The 27,197-nt window shown below is 39.3% G+C and overlaps 2 protein-coding genes across 2 annotated transcripts; both read right to left on the minus strand.

Annotated features, from left to right (window-relative positions):
* Positions 1 to 991: 991 nt before the first annotated feature.
* On the minus strand, positions 992 to 27,121 carry NUFIP2 (nuclear FMR1 interacting protein 2). The gene is made up of 4 exons (XM_047706757.1): positions 26,739 to 27,121; positions 19,226 to 20,950; positions 6,352 to 6,384; positions 992 to 3,501 (listed from the first exon to the last, which is right to left on the minus strand). The coding sequence occupies exons 1-4, from the start codon at positions 27,025 to 27,027 to the stop codon at positions 3,449 to 3,451; spliced, it is 2,100 nt and encodes a 699-aa protein (XP_047562713.1). The 5' UTR covers positions 27,028 to 27,121; the 3' UTR covers positions 992 to 3,448.
* On the minus strand, positions 23,974 to 26,728 carry LOC125086986 (translation initiation factor IF-2-like). The gene is made up of 2 exons (XM_047706758.1): positions 25,436 to 26,728; positions 23,974 to 25,222 (listed from the first exon to the last, which is right to left on the minus strand). The coding sequence occupies exons 1-2, from the start codon at positions 25,988 to 25,990 to the stop codon at positions 25,118 to 25,120; spliced, it is 660 nt and encodes a 219-aa protein (XP_047562714.1). The 5' UTR covers positions 25,991 to 26,728; the 3' UTR covers positions 23,974 to 25,117.
* Positions 27,122 to 27,197: the final 76 nt, after the last annotated feature.

Genomic DNA, 27,197 nt, shown 5'->3' on the forward strand with positions numbered 1-27,197 from the left:
TGACACAGAAGCCTACAATCAAGACAGATTTAAAAAGAAATCTTCACCCATAATTAGTATCTTCATAGCTATTAAAAAAATAGGTCATGATTTCATTCTTAGTGCCATTTTTCAAATACTACCCTTTTAAGGATTAAAACCACCTGACTTTTATTCTGTGTAATGAAAACAAATGGCACAAAATAAATACAAGTTCATTCTCTGAATACTAATATAATGTCTTACACACATTCATTTACTAATTTTACTATCTCCCTCTGTCCCTCACACATACACACACACACACACACACACACACACACACACACACACTCCTTTTTCAGTCTTTATAATGGAGGGATGTTAAAAATCCCCTCTAGACTGTATTTGGTTTATGCTACAGTACTAATACTCTGAGTTGAAGGAAAATTCTTTATACCAAACAATAACACATTAATGTTATTTAAATGTGCTAAATTAATCACAGCTGAAATTTGTTTAGAAGCTTACACAAAAATAATCAGAAAACAGATCAACTCTTAAGATTTTTTTTAATAAGTGCTCTGTAAGGAATTGTGTGAGGACCTAAGGAGAAAGATTGCGACAAGTGTTACCAAACAGCACAAAGGAGATTTGTCCAAAAGTCCTGCTTGTACCTAGGCAATTAAGTCCATTAACCCAATGCCCAAAAATACTGACAATTAATATGATGGGGCACTAGGGTTCCCAGAAAGAGACATTCCTAACTATATACCTCTAACCATATAATTAAGGAAATTTCAGTGGAGAAAATCAAGGTGAAATGTTGCATTGTTTCATTTAGAAGTGAGACTCTCAAAAACCTTTGGACAAACAGATAAGGGATACATTCTTTTTGGCTTCTCTAAACATGGAGGCCTGAGGGCTATATGGAAGGGAAGCAGGAAAGCAACAAGAGATTTCTAAAGGTATTTTTTAGGCATTGCTTCTAAATTAAAAAGCCCAATTCAGAAAGGGGCTGTTTTTTTTCCTCCTTTTTAAATATATATATTCATTCAACCTCTATGTCACAAACCCAGAAAGTTTCTTGTGAGTTGTGAGACAGAAGAGCTTTTAAATTCCAGGCAAGCAAAATGGACATTTAAAAAAGAAGGGGGGAGGTGCAGGGGGAATCTGGCCCTAAGGTGACAAGTGGTTACACAAGGCAATTGAACACACAGCAGAACTTTAAAACCTATAAAACAAACTGGAGCCTTTTTGTCCTTTAATCAACCTTATATCTTTTTTTTAACTTTTTGAAAATTTTTATTTAAAAAAAAAAACACAAAAACACAGACTTCTTTCACTTCAGTATGTGGTATGTTGCAATTTCCAGTTTGTTCAATGCTTTAAAGCTCAAGGATGCCTCTGCTTTCAATTGTACATGGGCCTGAAGCATCCTAGCTTTTGGCAAGCAGGCAGGAGACTCAACAAAAATCAAAATAGGAACAAGGCAGACTAAATGCAGGGCACATCTGTAAACATATTATACATTTGAAAATTACAATATCAGTAAAAGTGATACAGTTTACAGGTGAAATGAAACTATCTGGAACTGGCCTACCACAAGTTTCTGAACCTGGACTGATACAATAAGTTATTATATATATATTATGTATAAAAAGTTTTGTTTACATCAAGTGGAATTGGCAATCCATGCTTATACTTTTAAAAATCTAAGCAGGGCAGAAATCCAGACTAAAGATATTTTCTCTACTCTATGTTGAGCCCAACAGCTTCTTCCACAAACTACTTGTTAAAAGTCTCAAATAATCAACAAAACAAGAAAACTCATCCATACTACAGTCGCTCAAAACTGGACATTTCTTAAGCAAAGAGTTTGAGCAAAAGTAGGTACCTTCTCCCCCCAAATGCCCCAGGGGATCCAGTCTACTTTTATTAGAAGACTACGCCTCTCTATATAAATGCCCTGCTATTTTAACCTGTATTTGACATACATGGATATACTAATTTCTGTGTGTGTGTATGTGTGTGTGTAATGTGATGCTATGTCAGGCCAGAGAACTTGTTTTTATGCCACTAACATCACCCAATCTTAAATTGGACCCTTAGTTTCTGCACACACACAAAAAAATTTATTTTAGCATGCTATATACAAGCTGCAGTGCAACAGGATGGCAATGTGATGATAAGACAGGGCTAATGCTCTTCTCTGCCCAAAAGAAAATTTCCAGAATTTCACATTATTTTCCTTAAAAAACCCATTTTGCTCTAGTAATAAAATATATTTATTAAGATATAATTAGAAGCTAATAAGCTCAGAAGTATAGTTTGCATGAAAACACCTTCTATAGGCAGGGTTTATTACCTCCTCACTGGCTAAAAACATGAAAAGTTTTATAATTTTCATGGAAATTTTTCTTCCCCTTTTAGATATTTCTGAGAAATTAAAAGAATTTACAGAAAGGTACAGAAGTTTCTCTTTAGATGTTCAATGAAAAACAAGGAAAACAGCACATTTAGTGTTAGTGACAGAGAGCAAGTCTGGAGCACCTACAGTTGAAAAGCAGAATGTATTTTTGCTCCCACTTACACAATTACAGTAAAATATGGGCAAAGGAATATTTTCTCGTATTAAATATCTAAAGCCAATTGTTTGCTCTGTAACTTTTCCTTAAATGACACTCATGGGTTCTTCACTTGTTGAAGTCCAATATGTAACCAAAGCCAAGTGAACTATGTACCACCAACTATTCCAGAATTACAGAACTTCAATGCCCTCCCCTATTCCCACCCCACAAAAAATAAAAGGAAAAGAAAATATTTCCCCAACACCCCCATAGAGGCTGTTCAACTCCTGGCAAGACATGCAAATCATATTCGCTAAAAAAAAAAAAAAGAAAAGAAAAAAAAAATACACCCCCTGCAAACTTCAAGGCATTTTTATCCAGCATTCTCGCAGGGCTCAAAGTATAACCAAAAGATCAAGGGAGGAGTGGGGGAAAATGGTGAATCATTCTGGGTTCCCCGTGATTAGTGTATCACTTTAGTCACAGAACAAGATACAGAGATCTTTTAAGTGGATTTGCCTTTCCAGTGGGTCATTTGTTGCCCAAGTTGATGACAGCAGGAACTTTAGAACCACGCTTGTTAATAAGTCTGTATTCATTAATCACTTGCATTCACACTTAAAAACAAAAACTAACAAAAGAAAAAAAAAAAAACTATTCAGTACCGGAGATTAAATAACCTTGTGTAGTCTCTTGAAATAAATTTGATTCCTTAAGAAGTCTAATTACTTTCAGTTGCCTTTTTTTTTTTTAAATAACTATATATATATATGTATATATATATATTTGTATATATTATCCTGTGATTCTACTTATGGTTCCTCTGCTGCGTTGAAGATCTAGGAGCATAAAAGCCTTGTGTCCCCCATGAACGGTGGCTCTAATGCTGCAGAAAGGTTACAAATAGGCAGTCTGGTCCTTCATTGATCTGGACTATCCATGGCTTCATTGTAAGTGATTATCCTTTTGGGATCTGGAGAGAAGGTTAAGAAATAGATACATAAATAAAAATAAGGTCTGGAATGCCAAAAAGCCCGCCCATATTCCAAATAACCATCATCATTTCAGCTGCCTCCTTTTTTACGAAAACACAATTTAAAGACCACTTCTTTGGGCACCTGGGTGGCTCAGTCAGTCAAGTGTCCGACTCAATTTTGGCTCAGGTCATGATCTCAGGGTTAAGACTGAGCCCTGTTTTGGGTTCCACTTTGGGCTCTGTGCTGAGTGTGGAGCCTGCTTAAAATTCTCTCTCTTGTGGCACCTGGGTGGCTCGGTTAAGCGTCTGCCTTGAGCTCAGGTCATAATCTCAGGGTCCTGGGATTAAGCCCTGCATTGGGCTCCCTGCTCAGGGGGAACCTGCTTCTCCCTCCATCTGCCTCTCCTCCTGTTCGTGTGCGCTCGCTCTCTCTCTCTCTCTCTCTCGCAAATAATAAATAAAATCTTACAAAAAAAAAAGAGAGAGAGAGAGAGATAATAATAATAATAATAATAAAAAAAAAAAACAAAGACCACTTCTTTGTATTAACACATATGATCTATTTTTCCAGGACCCAATAGTTCGGCATCCCAAAGGATTTCCAGCAACAGTGTCCTCTAGCCAGTGAGGGCTTCAGTTTCTACAGATTAGAGAGGCGCTGAGTTCAGTTAAAAAGGATTTATGTCGGGGCGCCTGGGTGGCTCAGTGGGTTAAAGCCTCTGCCTTCAGCTCAGGTCATGGTCCCAGGGTCCTGGGATCGAGCCCCACATCTGCTCAGCTCAGCGGGAAGCCTGCTTCCCTTCCCCTCTCTGTCTGCCTCTCTGCCTGCTTGTGATCTCTGTCAAATAAATAAAATCTTTTTTAAAAAAATAAATAAAAATAAAAAGGATTTATGTGTTTCTCCCAATATAAAAGCTTAAATTGTTCATAATCCAATACTAAAACAAACACCTGGATTCATTTATTTATTATTATTTTAAAAGATTTTACTTATTTATGACCGAGAAAGGGAACATAAGCAGAAGGAGTGGGAGAGGAAGAAGCAGGCTTCCCTGAGCAGGCTGAGCAGGGAGCCTAATGCAGGGCTCAATCCCAGGACCCTGGGATCAGGACCTGAGCCAAAAGCAGATGCTTAATGATGAGCCACCCAGCCGTCCCAGATTTATTAACTTTTGTTCTCAGTAAAATGAAGTCAAAATTTACTTTAACTGATATGGACTGTCTAATAAGGAACTGTTCGAGGCACATCTAACACCAAAAACTTCCAGTTAAGATTGGCAAAACTATCAATTCAGTCCTAATTATGACTTATTTCTTTCTTCCTCCAAATTTCCCATAGCACCCCCAGTCTTTATTCTCTGCAATGTGCATAAGCTAAGATTCAGGTGCTATTCTAAATTCTAATTATTTATTAGATCAGCTGTATGCTCCCCCTCTTCTGGAGAGGCATTAATTTTATTATGTACCATATTTCCCCTATCTAAGAACTTTTAAAAGTAATACATGCTTTTAATACAAAATAGGAAACCAATAAAATTTGTCACCTAATGTAAAAGTATAAAGGCCTAAAAATAATTTTAAAGATCTCAAGCTCACCTGAGCCTAATAGTCAATCTAATTTAGTGCAGAGATAATATCCTTTCTAGGACTGTAACAGCCATCCTCTAGCAACCTGCCATGAAGATAATGCTAGCTCTTAATAAGTAATAGCCATTTTACAGTAAATATAGGAAGCCTAATTTTGCAGAGTATATTTTCTAGTCTATTTTTCTCTTTTGCCTTTGAGTAAGAAGGGACACAGAAAGCAACTCAAAATAATTCAGGAGCTTGCTAGTTATCTTCACAGCTGTGTTAGACCTGACCTAAGTATGAGAGAGATGGGAGGAGGAGCAATCCCTGGAAATCAGGGAAACCTACTTTTTTTTTTTTTTTTTTAAAGATTTTATTTTAAGTAATCTCTACACCCAACATGGGGCTCTAATTCACACCCCTGAGATCAAGAGCTCCATGCTCTTCCAACAGAGCTAGCCAGGTGCCCCCAAGGAAATGTACATTTAATCTTGCCACTTTCTGGCTTACACAGTGACCTTCCTCACTTATATTAGCTAGCAAAGTGGATGGGAAATGGGATGCAATTCAGTTACAGGGTTCTAAAAGCCCAAATCTATTAGTGACTAGTTCTCCATAGACTGAAACTTACCTTATTTCAGGTATTCCACAGCTACCACATTTTAACATATTTAGAAAAGCACACAATTAGGATAACCAATTTGATTTTTTTTTGGAAAATTCCAAACAATCCAGATGTGGATTATTCAGTCCCTTTGCCTTCCTGCTATTCACATCTTATACATGTAGTTCAGGAAGGAAGCTACTTTGCTGTTCTTTAGATTTTTAACCATCTACTATTTCAGAGAATATACAGCCCGAATAAGGCTTCTAAAAGAGCCAATATTTTTCTGAACTATGAACTTCAGTTCTTAGAATACCACTTTGTCTACCACACAAATACAGATTAAGACTGGCTATAAGTGGAAACACTTACTCATGTTGGTTTCCTACATTAAAAATATTTATGTTGTCTTACTTTCATTATCAGGGAGGAAAAAATTCATGTTCTTCACCTTGCAGGTGAAGAGTATTTTCATATACTCTTTTCATTTACAGTGTTATCCCATGTTTAGCAATCCTGGTATGGGAGCAAATGTATTTTAACTGCAGTTATTAAATAATTCAAAATGTAAAGCCTATTTCCTTGGTGGGTCACTGTTTAGTTATCCCTACCCAAACATAACATATGCTGTAAGTCATTACTACTAACATTTTAGGTAACCTAACCATTCTTACCTTGCTTCTGCAAATTCCAAACAGATTCCATTTCTGCAAAGAAAAAAACAAACAAACAAACAAACATTATTTTATACACTAAGTTTTGTAGAGCAAAGTTTAAAGCTATGATTTTCACTTTAAGCCTAAAAAACCTATACTGGGCTGGAGGTAGGGTTGAAATGGCATAGTTCTACTAAATCTTAGACAAAACATTCTTATTTTCTTAGAATTCTCAAGAAGTGTCTTTCAGATTGCCTTAAGATGATAATATACAGTGAATTATAGGGGCGCCTGGACAGCTCAGTTGGTTAAGTGCCTGACTTCAGTTCAGGTCATGATCCCAGGGTCTCGGATCAAGCCCTGCATCAGGCTCTCTGCTCAGCAGGGAACCTGCTTCTCCCTCTAGGTTTGTGCTCTCTTTTTGTCAAATAAATAAATAAAATATAAAAAAAAAAAAAAAGTGAATTGCCGACTGAAATTAAACTACCAAGAGAGCAATTCTATCTATACAAATAGTGAAGATATGCTGAAGCATGCCATAGTTAAAGTGGTATTTTTTGTAACAGCTCATTATTATTTAAAAAATGAAGTATTTTTTGGCAATCCATCATAACCCAATGGTACCAAAAAGTCTTCTGAATAAAGCACTCAAATTTGATTAAACATGATGCTTAAAAGGCCTTATTAAAATTTTACTTAACTCTTTGCTGTAGGCAAGCGATTGTGCTCTTCAAACCACACCTACTCTTATTTTTAACCCATAAGGTCAAAATGCCAATCCATACCCATTTATTAGTAAACACAATCCTCATTTGCTCTAATTCCATTGAAATGTGATCACAATGTGCTTACTTTGATAACTTACAGTGAAGAAGATATGCACATGACCAAACTAGAGTGACATACAGAGAAAAATTCTATCTGGAAGCATTCTGGAAAGCTTCACAGAGGGCTTATTTGAAGGTTTGATGAGTAAGACAATAGATGACTACTATATCACAAGAACCAAAGAACAGGAAAATAGAAATTACAATACCTTGAAAGGAAATATCCTATTGGGTTTACAATGTAAACAAAGACTACACAGTAACAGGAATGAACCTAACTATGACTACGGAATAAGTGTTCTTCCCATGGCCATACAACTGTTATTCTGAAGACAAAAAGGGCGATTTTCTTCTGTATAACTGGATTTTGTGTAATTGTATTCCATATAAGTTATCAGTGGCCAATTATAGTTAAAGAAAAATAAAACAGGAGCTCAGTAAGATAGAATATATCTGGACATGGGTCATAGTTAAGGTACAACATAATCTCTCCCCAGGGCTAAAAGTGTACAAATCTCAAATTATTATTTTTTTGTTTTATGTTTATGGTTGGAGGCAGAGAAGGGTAGATCACAGTCTCCCTACTCTCCTCTATCCCTCATCAAATTCACTCTTAAGTTTTGAAAATTTGTCAGAATTTTATGTTTGGAACAATAGGTTAATTATTCAAACTAATTATCCAGATAACACTGCATTCAAGGTATCACAATAAATGCCCAATTAGGGGTGCCTGGGTGGCTCAGTGGGTTAAAGCCTCTGCCTTCAGCTCAGGTCATGATCTCAGGGTCCTGGGATCGAGTGCTGCATCAGGCTCTCTGCTCAGTAGGGAGCCTGCTTTCCCCTCTTTCTCTGCCTGCCTCTTTGCTTACTTGTGATCTCTGTCAAATAAATAAAATCTTAAAAAAAATAAATGCCTGATTAAAAAAAAAACAGGGAAATAATACACTAGTTATCACTTGGTCCAAGAGCACAGATGGATGCTAGGGCTTTAAATAATTGGACAGGGGCACCTGGGTGGTTCAGTTGGTTAAGCATCTGCCTTGGGCTCAGGTCATGATCTCAAGTTCTGAGATCAAGCCCCCGCCACTGGGGTCCCTGCTCAGTGGAGAGTCTGCTTCTTCCCCCCCGCCCCTCCCCTTGCTTGTGCTCACTTTCTCTGTCAAATAAATAATATTAAAAAAAAAAATCACTGGACAGATACCCATCCAAAGATTGGCAAGAAAACCCCCATCTCCTAGGTCTAAGGGGAGAGAATTGTGATCAATTTAATTTGGAAAAAAGAAGATAAAGCAGGAAGGTTATTCTAGTCATGACACTTGTATCTATCTTCTAATTTCTATTAGTTTCAGACAATTAGGAATAGTTGAAATGGTCTTTAGAGCCATTATCCTAAACATTTCTGTACTTCAGAATGGCTTATTTTAAGAAGTTCAAATATCAGCCTTTCCTTGGTTGACCTGACTTCAAAAACATTAATCCAACACAAATGTTTTTTCTTTTAGTGAAAGTACAGAAATCCACATTTTTCAACAAATAAATTCCGGAGTTCTGTATGTATTGATTACTCGATGCTCATTACTGTTAAGTCTGTTTAATGTAAAGATAAATGTGTATTTAGTTATATTATGTTGAAAAAAAACCAAACTTTCCATTTTGACCCACCTATGCTTTAACATTTCCTTTTCTCCTCCCCCATCACAAACCTCAACCTGCCTCTTACCCTGCCATCCTTTTTTGGTGCAGGAGATGGGGAGGGACTACACTCAAGAGTCCAGAGAAGTACTTTAGTACTTTTAAATTTTAAAGACAAAAATATAACTGTTTGAAACCACCCAAGTTCTTTAATGGATTGAAATCATTTCCTTAGCTTAATCCTGATTCAGTTTTAGGTTTTAAACATAGATTTTACATGATTTCTGGTAAGAAAGTCTTATTACGCTGAAATAAGGGCTCTGGAGAAGTGAATTTGATTATGCTTTTTGAGGAAGGTAAAGGGATGTATGACCTAGCTAAAAAATTAGCCATGGCCAACCAAGCTTATAGCAAGAAATAAATCAACGTTATCTGAAACGATGAACTGAGAAATTCCCCTTCTAGTTATTTAATATTAAGTACTTCTATAACTAGTAGCAACTTGATGTCCTTGATTAGAATTTTAAGTTTCTATGAAACTTAACTGAAGATCAGAAAGAAGGGAATAAATCAAATATTGTTTGCATGATTAACAAGAACCTAGTAAGAGAATATATAGGAAAGGAGAAAATTGTATTTTTGCCCTTTTTGAAGTTACAAAAGTCTCCATGCAGATTCTAAATACAAAATGAGTTACTCTGTAATTTATTTACTTACTTAAGTTACTGTTTTAACTACCATAAGAGAAGCTGAACAAAGTAAGGCACATTCAACTATACAGTGTCGTAACACAGTTTACTTCTAATATTGCCCTCATCATCTCCCCCAAAATCTTTTACTTCCAGGTTCTTTTTAAAGTTGGATCCCAGCACCCAATTATGCAAATAGTTATTGAGAAATGGCCACAGGAAGTCATGATTTCTGCTTTGAAAATATACCAAAGTAGGCGATTTTGTTAAAATTTTGCAATTTAGACTGCCACCATCCAAATGTTAAATTTTACCATAAAAAACTTTTCAAATATTTAGTTACACAACCTCATCACGAAAGAAAATTTAATATTCAATTCAATTTTCTAAAGCAGACTACTTCTACTTCCTACATAGCTCCCTATCACAATGCTCCCTGTAGTAGATGTCCAATAACTTAGAAGTTCTAAATTTCAAGTAGTTTAAAAACTACTATTTAGGGTCTAGGGATATAGGTATGAAACCAGAAAGGCTCTAGCTCCGTGAGCTTAGTAGAAGAAACAGCTTTTCTAGATAGAAGTATCAACATGCAAACAAACCTTGGTGATATTCAAGAAGGAGGTATGCTAAAGCAGGGGTCAGCAAACTTGATTTCTACCCACTGCCTGTTTTTGCAAGTCAAGTTTTCTTGAAACAGAGCCACACCCATTTTATATATTAGCCATGGCTGTTTTTGTGTACAAGACAGAATTAAGTAACTAGAATTGCAAGGAGAGACTGACCCCATGGTTCACAAACCCTAAAATATTTACTAACTAGTCATTCATATAAAAAGTTTGCTAACCTATGCTTTCGTGGTCAAAATTATTTAGTGTAAGGCTGGATGCCACTAAGACAAAAAGATTTAGACAAAGAATACTACTCAGGGAACAGAGCTAAAAGTCACTAAGAAGTAAAGACTTACACAAAGACAAATGCTATTCTGCTACTCAGGGGATAGCACAAAAGCACACACAAAGGAAAATTTCCTATTTAAACCATACAGCTGAAGGGAAGCCACTGAAAATATCTGAGATTATTATACTAAATATCAGTAATAATTGAGGTAACTGCAGAGTATGGGTGAAGTGATAGTACAGTCATCCCCCTTATCAGGAGAGAGGTTCCAAAACCCTTCCCCCCACAACAGCGGATGCCTAAAACTGCAAATAGTACCAAACCCTACATATACTATGTTTTCCCCTATACATACATGCCCATGATAAAGTTTAATTTATAAATTAGGCACAGTAAGAGATTAACAATAAAACAATAAAAAACACACTGTAAAAAAAGTTATGTGAGTGTGGTCTCTCTCAAGTGTCTTACTGTACTGTACTTACCATTTTTCTTGTGATGATGTGAGATGAAATAGATGCCTAGTGATGAGATGAAGTGAGATGAATGACAATAGGCATTGTGACGTAGCATTAGGCTACTACTGACCTTCTGACGATTCAGAAGGATCATCTGCTTCCAGACCACAGTGACCGCGGGGAACTGAAACCGCGGAAAGCAAAACCACGGATAAGGTGGGACTACTGTACAGAAAAAGAGCCCAGTAAATGTTACTGCAAAAGTGAAGACATTAGGACAGTTGTATTAGAGATAGAAAGGAAAAAATGGGTATGTTAGAGACAGGATCCATATAAACTAATCATCAGGGTTTGGAAAAAAATGAATTCAGTGTTATATACAAAGACTAGAGTGGTGATGTTGAATATATGTGGTTTGAACTCAGAGTAAAAGCAGTTGAAGTTTTGAGCTTAATACACAATGACAGAATTGGATGAGATTACTCAGAGGAGTTTGAGTAGCATGAAAGGGAGACTGAAAGAACACCAACATCTGAGAAAGAGAATGATACCAGGCAGGTTATGCTGAAGATGTAAAAAGGAGGAAAGTGAGTAGTTATGGAAATGCAAATTAGAGAATTTAGGGAGGGAGTGTTCAACTACAGCAATTCTTATTCAAAGTTAAGACTGTTAACTTTCTAGCCACTCTCTTTTTCCCGTCACTGCCTTGTTCAAGCAGTGGTACCTTATGAACATTTCTGCCCTGTAATCTTTTTTTAAGAGGCTTCTCTCACCCTTAATCGGGTCTCACTTTCTATCTTCTACACCATGGCTATCATTCTCTCCCTCTAAAAATATAAATCTGAAAGGGACCAAAACATTTCAATGGATTCTCACGGCCTACAGAGACTAGATCTGTTCATCTTGTATAAAATTTCCAGTATTTGACACAGCTGTACATCAATAAATAAACCGGACAACTAAAGGTTTAACTTGTATCACTCACTTTCCTTGAATCACTCTGAAATGACTAGCATGTTCAAATACTATTTCATTTCCTCCACCTAAAATAGTTATGACTTTCCTTGTACAATAAATAAACCAATTTCTACTTCTTTTTAAATCCTGACTAGCCTTCTCTGACCCTCCCACCCCCCTTAGGAGTTTCTCTATGTTCCACACACATTTTATGTATTTTTCTACAGAGCAGTCACACTAGTCATGTATTTCCTTCCATGTATGTTTCCCTATTAGACGGAATTCCTTAAAGACATGAATACTCTTTTCATCTCCTTATCACAATTGCTTCCCACAGAGCTTGGTGCTATATGTAAATATTTGAACAAAATACTACTCATAAATCAGTCAGGAAGCAAAAATATAACAAAGTAGTATTATGTCCATTGAAACCGATATTCAACCATTTTTTTTTTTTAAAGATTTTATTTATTTATTTGAGAGACAGTGAGAGAGAGCATGAGCGAGGAGAAGGTCAGAGGGAGAAGCAGACTCCCCATGGAGCTGGGAGCCCGATGTGGGACTCGATCCCGGGACTCCGGGATCATGACCTGAGCCGAAGGCAGTCGTCCAACCAAATGAGCCACCCAGGCGTCCCAATATTCAACCATTTTTGACCTACAAAAACAGCAACCACATATAGTCCAACAAAAAATTCAGCATTTAATTCTCCAAAGAAAAAGACTAAAGCTAAGGTTAAACTTGAAACTTTTTTTTTAAACTTTTAAAATTGAATGATACTATTGTCCCAGTTTAATATTAACATTTAAGGGGCACCTGGGTGGCTGTTGGTTAAGCATCTGAATCTTGGTTTGCACTCAGGTCATGATCTCAGGGTGGTGAGATCAAGTCCCACACTGGGCTCTGTGCTGGGGCTAAGAGCCTGGTTAAAATTCTTTCTCTCTCTGGCCTTCCCCATCTTCCCTGCCCTCACACACTTCCTCTCTTTACAAAATAAATAAATAAATAAATAATATAATAATAATAAAAAAAATCTTCTGAAAACATTTAAACTTCTTAAAGATTTACTTATTTATTTGAGAGAGCAAGCAAGCGAGCATAAGCAGGGGAGGAGGGTTGGAGAGGGACAAGCAGGCTCCCCAAGGAGCAGGGAGTGTGATGTGGGGCTTCATCGCAGGACCCTGGGATCATGACCTGAGCTGAAGGCAGACACTTAACCAACTGAGCCACCCATGCACCCCCAAAATATTTAAACATTTGAAAAAGCACATGTCTCAGGGCACGTGGCTGGGTGGCTCTGGATGGCCCAGTCAGTTGGGCAGCCAATTTCTGATTCTGGCTTAGGTCATGATCCTAGGGTCATGGGATTGAGCCCTGTGTCCAGCTCTGCACTGACAGTCTCCTTGAGATTCTGTCTCCCTTTCCCTTTGCCCCTACACAAGCACACTCTCTATCTAAATATTAAGTTTTTTAAAAGTCTAAAAACCAAAATAAAAAGCATGTCTCCCCACCAAAAAAGGAAGTCAGTCAAATATAAGGCTAAAAAAGAGGACGGTCACAATTGAGAACCTCCCCCAGTCAATTTACCACTGATTTTGCCTTCTGATGCTTCATCAATGATGGCTACCTTATCACCCTGTTTTGCTATTCTGATTTCCTTCTCCAACCACTCCACAGTACCTCCCTATTCTTTTGCAAAGAAGACTGTCAGAATCTTCTCCCCACCCTTTCCTTTTCCATTTTTGACTATACCAGAGAATTAGCAGATTATCTTTGCTTAAAAAATTTTAAGGGCATCTGCCTGTCTCAGTCGGTGGAGTGCGTGACTCTTGGTCTGGGGTTGCGAGTTCTAGCCCCATGCTGGGGGTAAAGATTACTTAAAAATAAAATCCTAGAAAAAAATTTTTTAAAGTTAACCTCTACGTCCTATCTGCGGCTCAAACTCACAAGCCCTAGACTGATTGAAGTAGTTAGAAGTCATCACCTTTTCAGGAGATACTTAAAACTCTTCATTGGATCAATTTCAATCTTATATTCCCAATTTGGAGTTATACCAAACCAGACTAAATAGAACTGTCTGGACCACCTCTAAATATATACATTAGAAACTTGGAGCTTCAAGGTTTGCTTTTGGGTTCTGGTTCATTTCTACTTCTATGCTTATTCTAATCCAGTTTACTCTGAAGGTAAAATATCAAATTCAAGTTGCTTGGAATGAAACTGCTATTACTAAGATAGTAATAGACAATTTCTGCTTTTATAGCATGGGAGGTTCTTCCCTCACTTTCAGGAGGTAAGCTAATAAAATCTGGGTGTTAAATTTTACCTTCTATAAATTCTTTACAAGTTACCTTTCAGACTAATACCAAAGTAAATTCATTACTATTGCACTCATAAAGAAGACTTAATGAAAAATCAAGCATCTTAATACTGATGCTAAAATGATAAGTCACAGGAAAAAAAAGATCTCACAACCATGTTAAATTGTTACAAACATTCCTGTATGTCCCATATTATAGAGGGGGACAAAAGGATCCTTCCCCAATCTAAGAAATTCAACTAGGGCTGAAACCAAACTCAAATCTTTAGGTACCTGTAGCTAAGATTATGAGAAAGACAGCTGTGATGCCATAAGCAATCATGGTGCAGTAATAGTAAAATGCAGTAAAGGTGAAAATACTTGTTCAACATTGTGTTTAAAGGAGAAAATTTAGTATTCAGATGCTTCTGTAAACAAAAAGTCCTCTTTCCCTTTGATGTATTAAGAAGTTATTGTCTCCTCCTACCCTGTAGATCAACTTCCTCACTCCCAAACCTAAAATCCCCTTTTTAAACTAAATATTTATTTTCAGATAAGTAATACATTCATATGACTACAAATACAAATGGAAAATCTTGTTACTCCTCTGCCTAGACTATTCTAAGAGCTCATTAGAAAAATACCTTCCAATCTACCTTACAAACTGGTGCCACATTAATCTACCTGAATGCAGGTCAATAATACCAACTCAGTTTTTCAAGCTCTTCAGTAAAATAAAACAAAGGCTGATGTACTATTTTATAAATTTAGAAGCCCAGACTTAAGAACAAATGATTTTTTTCAAGTACACAAAAATTAGGAATATTTCGGCATTCATCCGTCTCCTGTGCAGTTTAAGTCACTTCCATTCCACCAGCCCATCTCCCTGATATTCAGTGGCTTCCCACCTGCCTCCAGACCGACCTGATGATCTGGCAGCAACTTACCTTCTTTCTCTTTTATGTCCCCTCACCATAACCAAAGCAGAACCCTTTCACTGTTTACATTTACTCAGAATTCTCCAACTTATCTATTCTTTATTTTGCTCTTCTCTGCATTTCCATACGTCAAAAAATCTTCCCCCGTCCATCAAAACTCAGATTAAATGCTGCTGCCTCCATGAAAACATACCCTGCATTTACTCTTCCCACCTTTACTCCATTAAAAATTCTCCTTCCACTGAAGTCTTCTATTTATATCTGTATACACTTAAAATCTTGCCTGATAAACTTGTGTACTTTTGCCTCTACTTAAGCTCTACAAAGAAAAAGACTCAATCTTTCAAAGTCTTCCAAAACTAAGTGAAGTACTTTGCCTGTAAGTACATAATAAGTGAAAGGAAAACACACACACACACACACAATTACTGCACAACTGTGTCAGAGAAAAGAAAAAAAGGATTAAGCTGAAGAAAGCTCTCTAGAGTTCTCAATCCTAGCAGGCAATGAGAACCACCTAGTGAGTGAAAATACATTTTTATTCCAGGGTGTAGGCCAGATCTAGTGAATTCAAATCAATTATGCCAATAACCTACAGAAGTAACAGAGAAACAAATTTTTAAAGTTTTATACTGTAGCGCCTGGTGTCCTCTCAAGGATATTTTATACTAGATAACTGCCATGCTGACTCACTTCAACCATCAAGAATTACACCTTATTTTATTCATCTCCCCTTGCATCTCTACATGCTGGATAAAATTTACCATATCAAGTTATTTTTTCATGAATACTACAAAAATATCAGCATTCTGAATGCTTGATAACCTTCAGCACAGTATTAGGCAAGATAAATCAACCTGGTTTAAACACTGACCAAACACACAACTCACACCAACCTACCTTATTTGAACAGATTTGGCTTCAAATGACTTTTCTGAATCAAATGACTTCAAATGACCACTTCAAAATCAAAGATTCACCTCAAAAAGTTAGGGTCTACTAAATGCTTTAAAGGAGGCAACAGCTGTCTGTCCTGTACGTGCATTAAAAGCTATCACTCTAACACAATGGAAGTATCAATGAGCAAAATGTTAGGTACCTGGAATTTGCTCTTGACACTCCTACCAAAGAAACTGTGAAGGTAGATAGGTTAAACAAGAATGACTAAGCTTTTTAAATGTTCAGGTACTTTGGGGTTCATTATAGGTTCCACTTTTGAATATAAATTTTTTCATGGCCAATTTAAAAAGATAACACTTTAAAGTTCACCCCTTAAGTGCCACTTGAAAAAAATAGAAAACAGGACCTATGTCTCACCATACATATTAATACTACTATGTAATGGTACAATATTCCTCCAGATAATATAAAGATTAACTCTCCTATTTCTTAAGGAAAATTGATAGCATAACATGTATCATAAGCTAAAAGAAAAATCCCAAGAATCTTAATTCCCACCAATCCCTTTTTTATGCCTCATGTATCTATCTTTATTTCATATCCTCAAATGTACTGAACATACTTCCAAGGCTGCAAGTAATTAATGTTTACTTATTTTTTTTTTAAAGATTTTATTTATTTATTTGACAGAGAGAGATCACAAGCAGGCAGAGAGGCAGGCAGAGAGACAGGAGGAAGCAGGCTCCCTGCTGAGCAGAGAGCCTGATGCGGGACTCCATCCCAGGACTCCGAGATCATGACCTGAGCCAAAGGCAGCGGCTTAACCCACTGAGCCACCCAGGCGCCCCAGTAATTAATGTTTAATCTAAAAAATGCACCATTCCTACTGAACTTACTGAACACCCTCTTACCTACTATTTCCAAATAAAGTTGTTGAAGAACTTATTTTTTAAGTTAGGAGGTATGCATAAGAACTTCTATTCCTGAGCCTAACTAACTTTGTAAGTGATCGCCTTTGAATGTTTAAAGAGAAGACTACGCTAAAGGACCAAAAAAAATACAGGTGTTCTTTTAAAGGATATTCCCGTAAGCTTCTGGATTACCTTCTTTAGAGTTTAACTTAAAAAAAAAAAAAAAAAAAGCAAGCCAGCCTTCACTTATAAGAACTTCAGATCTTCAAAAGGTTGTAATTCAAAACAAATTCAAAGAAAAGAGAAATTAGTGACCTAATAAACCAATGCACATTTGGCAGTAATTCAAAGAACCTGCCACTTCAGGAACTAACTAAACTGAATGTTATCCATTGTTGGGGGGAAGGGGGATGCAGCAACACAATTAATACCAATTTAATCTCAATAATATTCAACTACAAAACTCGAATTGATGCACTTCACTAAAGCAAATTACTATCAGCAAAATTAAATGTAATTGCATCCATGTAGGGGCATTTAGCTCATCTAAATATCACTGATTTCATGTCTAGTTAGCCTACCTCTATATGGAAAATGCATACAGAATACCTAGAAATAAATTGGAGTTAATACTCCCATTTAAAAAGGCTTACAATTCACTACAATAAAAATCTATATAAAACTAGGAGCCACTTAATGGAACAACTTGTCCCAGACTTTTTCACAGGCTGTGGAAGAAAACCAGATATCCTCTCAGGTTCACACAATGACCACCAATACAAAATACTCAGGTAAAGATTTTCCCAGTAAAAGTCTCTGGAGGGCCGATGGCACAGAAGTTATCACCAGAAACGCCAACTCCCCCAGCAGAATTTAACTTATAATTAACCACAAGTCTTAAGAAAGCAATTTTTTTTTGGTTTTGACTTTCCTAAAAACATCCACTTCTTGGTCAATTCATTTATTTCCAAACAGCAGTGCTGGAGAAAAAAGTGAAGACAGGTAATTTTATCTGCCAGGATTTCTACTCCTAAACTCCCATAAGGCAATACTACTACTTACTCCCATTTTTTAAAGGAAGAAAAATAGTAAAAGGACATCTGTTCATTTTACTAATGTCTTCCAGTTTGCAGATAAGGTAAGGTATGCAGAGGCGGCAATTTGCTTAAAAGTCACATAAATAGCTTTGTTATTCATCTCTGAGGCAGTGATTCTTCCAGGGAGAATATGGGAATTACCTCATCCCCACTATATGATATGCTGCCCCTTCCCTGCAGTTCCAGGTCACTGCCTAAATGAGCCAATACTACAAATGGGATTGTGCAGCATATCTTAGGTGTGTGTATGCATGCATGGGGTATAGATTTCTGTTAGGGGAGGAGGGGAATATGGAAACGGAAGACTGAAAACTACTGTTCTCAAAAGTATCAAGGTTGTAAACATCATTCACTAAGCCTTGTTATTTGCTGTAGGTATTTAAATAAGTTATGCCATACAGCAAATTTTTAAGACACAAATAGCGGCAGAGCCAGATAAGCAGCGGACTCCGGATTTCAGCTCAGATAATGATCTCAGAGTCCTGCTAAGCCCAGAGGTGGACTCCCTGCAGGAGTCTGTGTATCTCCCTCTCCCTCTGCCCCTCCCCACCCCCCTCTCTCTCTGAAATAAATTAATTTTAATTTAAAATAAGACACCAAGAAACCATATTCTAAAAAAAGTTATGGGCATGGAACTTGAAAGATATCTGATTCCTTTTTTAAACACAGGCTTCAGGGCTATGAAAAGTACAGACTCTCAAGTGCCTGGTTCTACAATGCTAACTGGGCTTGCTGTTGCAGTTATCAAAATTATTTTCCAGTTACCATTCAGCACCCATTATTCCTTTGTGTAAAAGAAAAAATAGTTTGACACTCCATCTTTTTGGACTCCTCCTCAAAAACGCTGCTCCTACTCATTTTACACATATTAGAACTATCAAGTGAGCTCACTAATAAAGAAGCGTTATGATATAAAAAGCAAAGGAGAGGGAACATCTGTTCAAAGAAAAATTTTAAAAACAACCCAAGAGAAAACATGTCATCCCTTTAGGCACAACCCCACCCTTCTTCACTCTTTGAACTAAGTGTAGGAAGTCAAATACACTTGTATATATATATATTTTTAAATGCTTTTAAGTTGAAAAAAAAATTTTTCTTCAAAATAGTACTATTGCCAAAGAGCCTGAATTAGTTTATCAGCAGCTTTATCCACTGTTACTGTCAACTTAGTTCACAAATTCTTAAACAATCTCATAGTAATTTCCAAAATTCGCCCTTAATACACCAGCTAATAAATAGAAGTTAAATCGACCAGTAAGAATCTTTATATAAGAAAAAACGAGTTACCTTTAGTGTGATATACAATAGCAGCCCTCAGGTCAAAAGAACCCCAGCTATCATTTCTTTCTAGGCCTCTCTGGTATCTCTGTTCTTTGGCGGAGCCTAACAAAGTGTTCGTAGGAGACGCCAGAGGATTTTGATTTTCTATCTCGTAGTCCTTGGAGAGAAACACTAAAGCACCTTGACTACTGGTGTCTGCTTTTTGCAGGTCACCTATATGACTGGGTTCCAAGGATAAGGCTCCACTCTCACTAGTAGTCCCAGATTTTAGAATGCTACCCAGAACTTGAGGACTAGTCCGTTTTTCCAGCTCATAAGCCTTGGGAAACACAGGATGCTCAGTTCCTGAGGGGATTATTTCAGCACCCTGTGAAACCAAAGTGGCAGGATATTCCCCTTGAAATGTCACCTCCATCACTTTATGATCTGATGACTTCCCAATAACAGTCTCAGGGCCAGCACTGGGCTCATTTATAAATGATAAACCCCACTGATTCTGGAAGATATCCCCCAGGTTTTGCTGATCTGTTTGAGAGGGCAGATCCACTTGTGCTGTGCTCAACAGCACAGTTTGCATATTTGAAGGATAGATAAAAAGGCTTGATTTAATTTGTTCAACAGCTGCTGAAGTCAGACTCATGTCCTGGAGAACTGAATCAGTCCCAGAAGAGATGGGTGTTAGAGTATTAGCAGCAGTAGTCAGCAGTGGCTGACCCCCAGGAGAATACACACTTGCATCAGTTCCTGCTAAAACAGGCCCATTAGAAAAGTTGGCCGAAGTAACAGATTTCAGCGCTGACATAGGGACCTGGGATAACCGACTTGAAGATTGGGTCTGAGTTTCCCCAGTAGATGACGAAGAAGATGAAGATGAAGATGGCGACACAGAAGAATTCTGTACAGTTTTGTTGAGGTTTTCCTTAACTTTGCTTGCATAACTTATTTTAGGAACTATTTTAGCGCTGCTATTGTCCACTGGAAAAACGGGGGGTGGTTTAAATAGGGTCCACGAGTCCTCTTTGGAGGTAACAGCAGAAGCATGCTTTCCTTTGGGCCGATCATCAAACTTTTTGCTGCTCACACCAGGTTTAATATCAGAACTTTTCCGGAGCACATCACCCACAGCAGGTTTTCCTCGATTTGTTCCTCCAGGCCCAGTTTCATACTTCCAAATGGGCTTCGAACCATCTACTCGATTTCCCTTTTGTTCACTGTAGTCAGGCTTGAAAGTTTCAAGTCCCTGTTTTAAGGTTGGGACACTGGTCTCTTGTTGCATTATTTTGTCCTGAACTAAATTAAGGTTTTCACAACCCTTGGCACTATTGCGCCTAGCTTTCCTTTTTTTAGGAGTGGTATATCCGCTCTCAGATCCACTACCATCGTTATCTGCTCCTTTGCCCATATAACCATTAGTAATATAGCCAGAATTATTTGTTACAACACCATTTGGAATTGCTACTGTATCAGTCTTGTCTACAGACTGGTTCTCTCCAGATTTATTTTCATAAGATTTCCCATTCTTTTTGTCCATACTGTTTTTCTGCATGAAATTCCTGGTTTTAATTCCTGCTTTCCCAAAGGTGCTGGCCTTTACAGTCTGCTTCAGATTAGTGTCTACAATTTGTTGGTTGCCATTGAGGACCCTGGAAATAGGGCTGGTAGCTTCATCAGAACCCAGGCTCTTTAAAGATATTTCTCTTTCTCCAGCATTACCGTTCAGTTCACCATAGCCTAGAGGGGGAAAAAAAAGGTTTTTTTTTAAACAATTACAATATACAGATTACAACAGTACCTTTTTTTTTTTTTTTTAAGATTTTATTTATTTATTTGACAGAGATCACAAGTAGGCAGAGAGGCAGGCAGAGAAAGAGAGAGAGAGGGAGGAAGAGAAGCAGGCTTACCACTGAGCACAGAGCCCAATGAGGGGCTTGATCCCAGGACCCTGGGATCAGAACCTGAGCTGAAGGCAGAGGCTTTAACCCACTGAGCCACTCAGGCACCCCAATAGTACCTAACATTTAAAGACACTATGCTAGGAGCATTAGCTTGACTATCTGTTATTATTTCACAACTACGAGAAAACACTTGTGAGCCCCGTGAAGTCTACCAAGCAAGAGACTGAACCAAGCTGGAATTCAAACCAAAGTCTGAGGTCAGGAAGAACAAGACCTCTTAAACTGTATGCCATACTCTCTCATCTAACAATCAACTTACCCATTGTTCTCACAGGCTGTTGTAAAATTTCCTTTACAATTAAGAGCAGAGCTACCCTCTGGGCAAAAATCAAGTTATGTTGATACATTAATTGTATGTATTACAGTAAAATTAAAAAATCTCTTTCTAGGGCCACCTGGATGGCTCAGTTAAACATCTGCCTTAACTCAGGCCCTGATCTCAGGGTCCTGGGATTGAGCCCCACATCATCAGGCTCCTTGTTCAGCATGGAGTCTATTTCTCCCCTGACAACTGTCTACCCCTCCCCGCTGCTCGTGCTCTCTCGTGCTCTCTCTCAAATAAATAAAATCTTAAAAAAAAAAAACAAAAACATATACATATATATATATATATATATATCCCTTTCTATGGCTGGTAGTCACCATAAGCAGTTTCTACTGCATTCTGCTAAAGAAAAATCTAATACTTGTGAAATTTTTCTATACTAGTCTTGAATTTATTTTAACATTTCCCAGACATTAGATCATACTATTTATGTATGAAACCAAAATACCTATGTACCAATGTTTCTAACTCTTTTAAGATAGATTTTCTTCATTTTATATCTGGGTAAGAAGACTCTCAGAGAAATTAACTTGCCCAAGTCACAAAGTAAAGAACTGGAAATGTGAACTACAGCCTGCCTATGACATAGTTTCCTATTACTATGTAATACTGCCTACAAGTGATGCAGTATTATTTACTAACAAAACTGCAATGCAAGTTATTTATTTATTTTTAAAGATTTTATTTATTTATTTGACAGAGAGATACAGCTAGAGGGAACACAAGCAGGTAAGCGGGCGAGAAGAAGCAGGCTTCCCGCTGAGCAGGGAGCCTAATGTGGGGCTTGTTCCCAGAACCCCGATCATGACCTGAGCCAAAGACAGACATCTAATGACAGAGCCACCCAGGAACCTTGAAAGGTATTTAATTTTAAAACGTGTTATGGTGTTCAAGTTTCAGACTTTCAACTGCCATAAACAGCTTATTACCATACGTTATTCAGCTAGGCTAACAACAGTTTTTTTCCCATTTCCTTACCAGTTAAACAGTGATATTAGTTATCCATCTTTCTATGAAATGTTCCCAAAAGCATTTTGAGGTCAAGTAATTAGAAACAGATACATAACAGAAGGATACACACAAATTCATTTAAGGGAGTTTTTTAGGGGACTGTGGGAGGGGCATCCAATCAGAATACTAAATAATTTGCCTTTGTCACTTTTATTCATTCATTCTTGTGGGTCTTTAGCCTGTGAAGGCTAAAAGGAATGTGAGCTGTATATTCTTGTTTTGAAATTGTTTTAATTCCCAATACAGTAAACATCAATAGATACATAACCCACAGTAAAAGCTCTTTGTGAATTTTAAAAGCATAAGGGATCTAAGGTTTTTGGTTTTTTTTTTTTTTTTAAAGATTTTATTTATTTATTTGACAGAGAGACAGATCACAAGTAGGCAGAGAGAGAGGGAAGCGGGCTCCCTGCAGGGCTCGATCAGGATTGTGGGATCATGACCTAAGCCGAAGGCAGAGGCTTTAACCCACTGAGCCACCCAGGCACCCCTTGGTTTGTTTTTTTTTTTTTTTTTTCAAGTGTGAGAACCATTGTTTTAAAATAATTTGATGTGGAACAGAACAGTCTGGGAAGATGCACAACAGGATTTACTATAATTTTAAGGCACTCATTCCGTATCAGAGAAAAAGATAAGGATGCTACTAATGAACAAAGTCATTTTCTCCTATTGTATTAACTTTCAAAAAATAACTCAAGACTATAATCGTTCCTAAGATGCAGTGGCACAAAACTTGTACCACAAAAAATTTATTTTGTTAAAGCTCTTTTGCAGAGTTGTATTTAAATTTTTTTGACTGCTGAATGTGTTTTTTGGATAGCCAATCAAATCAAACTTTTGGTGGAAAAATTCTAACTATGAAACTACTAGTAAAGAAGAGACCATTCCTTAGGATGTTTTCTGAAAGTTTCTTTTTTTTTCTTTAGAAAAGCAGCAAGTTCCTAAATAGAGGCTCTCATCGTTTTTAACAGATCCAAGTTTACCTGTGTACCCCTAAACTAAAACAAAACAAACAAAACAAAACAAAAAAAACACTACATATACCACTTCATGCTAACAGGCCAAACAAAGGTTTTGTACTCTTGGGCCTATTAGTCATAACTTTCTCAAAGGTAAGCAATCTTAGGGGAAAAAAAATCCAATGTCCAAACTAACCTGAACCAAAGCCAAGACTTTTAAGTGAACCAGAATAGTTTTTCCTGAAATTACTAGTATTTAGTGGTTCCAGTATCAGGAATCACCTAACAATTTAATAACAGCTCAAAAAACACTATACTTCCACTCCCAAGTTCTAGTAACAAAAAACATTTCTCATTTAACTGAAGTTTTTTTTCCAGGGGCACCTAGGTGGTTCAGTCAGTTAAGCATCTGCCTTATGCTCAGGTCATGATCTCAGAGCCCTGGTCTAGTGGGGAGACTGCTTCTCCCTCTCCCTCAGCACCCCCCCAACCCCATCATGCTCTCTTTCTCTCTCAAATAAAGTCTTTAAAATTTTTTTCTATAGAAACTTACACTAAGTGTGTAAGAGACATTTTCTTTTAAAAACTTAGGTATTTAAGAAAAAATGCAAATACCACAGAATCGCTGAGAGAAATCAAAGGGCTCTTTGCACTTTCACTATTCAGGCCTGCCATGCTAAAGCATCTAACCCTATTTTAAATGGACTCTGCAAAACTTCAGTCCTAATAAATCTAGCTTTTGGATTAGAAACCCAAATTACTGAACACATTTGGCCCTCTCTTGCGCCCTCTTCTGGAAAAAGAAAACGGGTTCCTCTTTATAGGTTTGTGGGTAATGGGTCATAAAAGCCCACTTCAACATATTACAGACACATTTCAAAAATGCTCAGTTTTCTTAGTAAATTAGCATTATACATGTTGACGCCACAGTATCGTGACCAGGCGACACATGGAAAACTGTTCATCCCAAATTGTTTACATTCTCTCAAAATTCGCTAAGCCCAGTTTCCCCTCTTTATCCTCTTCCTGGATTAGACATACTACTTTGAAGAATGCCGGAGGCTGAATGGTTCAGGGGCTCTTCTGTATGTAGAGACGATTCCTGCAGGGGTGGGGTATATTAATACCTGACCAACTAAATAAAATTTTCCAATCCGAACAATAATACTGCTTTAAATTCCAAGCAACCACGATAAAGATTTTCTTTCCCCTAAATTGAAAAAGACCTAAGGTTAAAACATTTAGTGATGTGTATCTTCTGATAGTTTTCAAACTGTTCCAAATCCGTTAAGATTAATTCCCAATACACGTTTATGTTCATTTCTACTGCACACCTGATGTCCCTACCCCCAAACGTGGAAAATCTGGCATTCCAATTTCAGTCTTCAAATTACATTAAATCTTCAACAGAACAGTAATTTTTCTCCAGCTCTCAGTAACTGTTTGTATCACATCTGGTATGCTGGGTTTAACATCCATTTTCTTACCATTCCCTTCATTCATTTCTCTTCCAATTTATAAAGAACCTTTAATTTGTAAAAATCTGCCTGGTCACGAACTTTTAAAGTTCATTTCTTCTCAAATGTTTTCTAAAATGACTTTTACCCTCAATTTAACATTGTTCAAATCAAGAGTTTGGGGCTCGGCATCAATTTGAAAATAGGAAAACACCTTTCCTTTTTACAGGGAAAAAAGCCTCGTCCAACGCAAGATGGTAGTGAACCAACCGCATGGATGAACCACCTCGTTTCTCCTTTAAGGACAAGAAACAGGGGTCAAAAAAAAAAACTCGCCCGCTACCCCATCCAATCATTTTTCTAATCTCGCTCCTCAAAATCACCACCCAAGCCCAGAAAGTAAATGCTGGGGGGCTTGAGAGACCTAAACAAGCTTTTTTTTGTAAAAAATGAGCTGTTAGAAGGAAAGGGCCCAAGTGAAAGCCTGAGAGGCGGAGTCGTGAGCGAACCTGGCAGGAGACGAGGTTCCTGTGGCAGAAAAACTCGTGACCGGGGAGCCTGGTTCCCGCTGGGTACCCCACCCGGCCTTCAGGCACCGCCTCTATCCAAAATGTAACCCCCCCAGCCCTCCTGCCCCAAGGAGCGCCGCGGCCGCCGCCCGCGGCCTCCTGCTCCTGGCTCCACTTCGAGGCCGGCTCCTCTCCCGGACCGCCCGCGCCTCCCGCCGCACCCGGGAGCGGGAAACGCGGCCGCCGGCGCGCGGGGCCCGGTGCAGGCCGCTCCCCTCGTGGCCGCTTCCCTCCCCCACCCCAACCGCCCCCGCCCCTCACCCCAGGGACCCGCCCGGGGCCGCGCGGCCGCCACCGGGTTACACAACCCGGCGAGCGACGGGGGGAGGGGCGGCTACGGGCCGGGGGCGACGGCGCCCCCGCAGTGCGGGGGGCAAGGCGGCCGCGGGTGGGGATCCCGAGACCCCCAGCTCCGCCGCGCCGAGCCCCCTCGACACCCTTCCCCCTCCGCTCCTCAGTGGGCCGGAGTCGGTGACAGGAATCGGCTTCCAACATGGCGGACAGGAAGCGGCCCCGCGAGGAGGAGAGAACATTCCAGCCGCGCCGGCTCTGGGGGGAGCGGGCCCGGGGCGCCGGCCTCGCGAGGAGCCGTGAGGGTAGACTGCGGGGTCCGCTGCCCAAGAGGGGGCGTCTAGAGGTGCAAATGACTCGAGAGACGAGGGGTCCCGGCCGCCCCCCCAGACGGGAAACCCCAAGGCCACAGGTGGGCTTGGGGTGGCGAGTGAGGGAGGACACTTACTCAACTCTGCCCACCTACCCTCGCCTCGCCGCCTGCAAAAGGGTCTCGCGACACCACCCGAGTCGGGATTCGCCAGGCCTTCTTGAGCTACACCCCGAAGGCTTCTGGCGGGGGGAGCTGTGGCCACCCCAACTCAGGGCCACAGATTAAGGTTCCTCCGGGGCCTCAGGAAGGTAAACGGGAAAGGAATAATAAGGCTAGACTTCTAAGGCCGACCCTCTGGGTCTCCCTCCAGCCCTGGCGGGGGCCGGGAAGGTCACACTGGCCTGGTTGGGCCTCTCCCGTGCTGAGGGGAAGGAGAGGGCGCTGCAAACCCCGCGGCCCAGCCCGGGCTTTGGGAGAATGGAAGGGGGCTTCCCCAGACCCCCAGGTCACAGAGACACACAAACACACACACGCACACACACTCCGACCGCGTCCGCGCTTTCCACATCCAGCCCCACCCCCATCTCCCCTACCCCCCCACCCCCATTCCCCTTCCCCCACTCGTCCTCCCTCCCAGACCTGTTTTCTTCTTCGGCGTTTCCTGGTGCTGCTGGAGGGCGTGTTTCTGCTCATGTTTCAGCGCCTTCGGCTGGGCCTTGGGGCTGCCCTCGGCTCCATGCTGCAGGTATTGGTGAGGCTGCTGGTGATGATGGTGGTGATGGTGGTTGTGGCTGTGGTTGTAGAAATAATAATGGTGGTGGTGGTGCGGCTGCTGCTGCTGCTGCTGCTGCTGCTGCTGGGGGTGATGGTGCGGATGGTGGTGGCTGTGATGGTGCTGAGGCTGTGGCTGGCCGGGCTTCTCCTCCATTGAAAGCGGCTGGGACTCCCTGGCTGAGGCTGCGGGCTGCTGCACCGTCAGGATCTGAGACTGCTTCTCGGGGCTCACTCAGTATATCTGAGCGCGTCTAGCCAGCGCACTGGTTAACCGAGCGATCCTGCGAGATTGGCAGCGACGCTCCAGCAATCAGGAGCCACGCT

This window comes from Lutra lutra, chromosome 16 (assembly GCF_902655055.1).
Source record: "Lutra lutra chromosome 16, mLutLut1.2, whole genome shotgun sequence".
NCBI classification, from domain to species: Eukaryota; Metazoa; Chordata; class Mammalia; order Carnivora; family Mustelidae; genus Lutra; species Lutra lutra.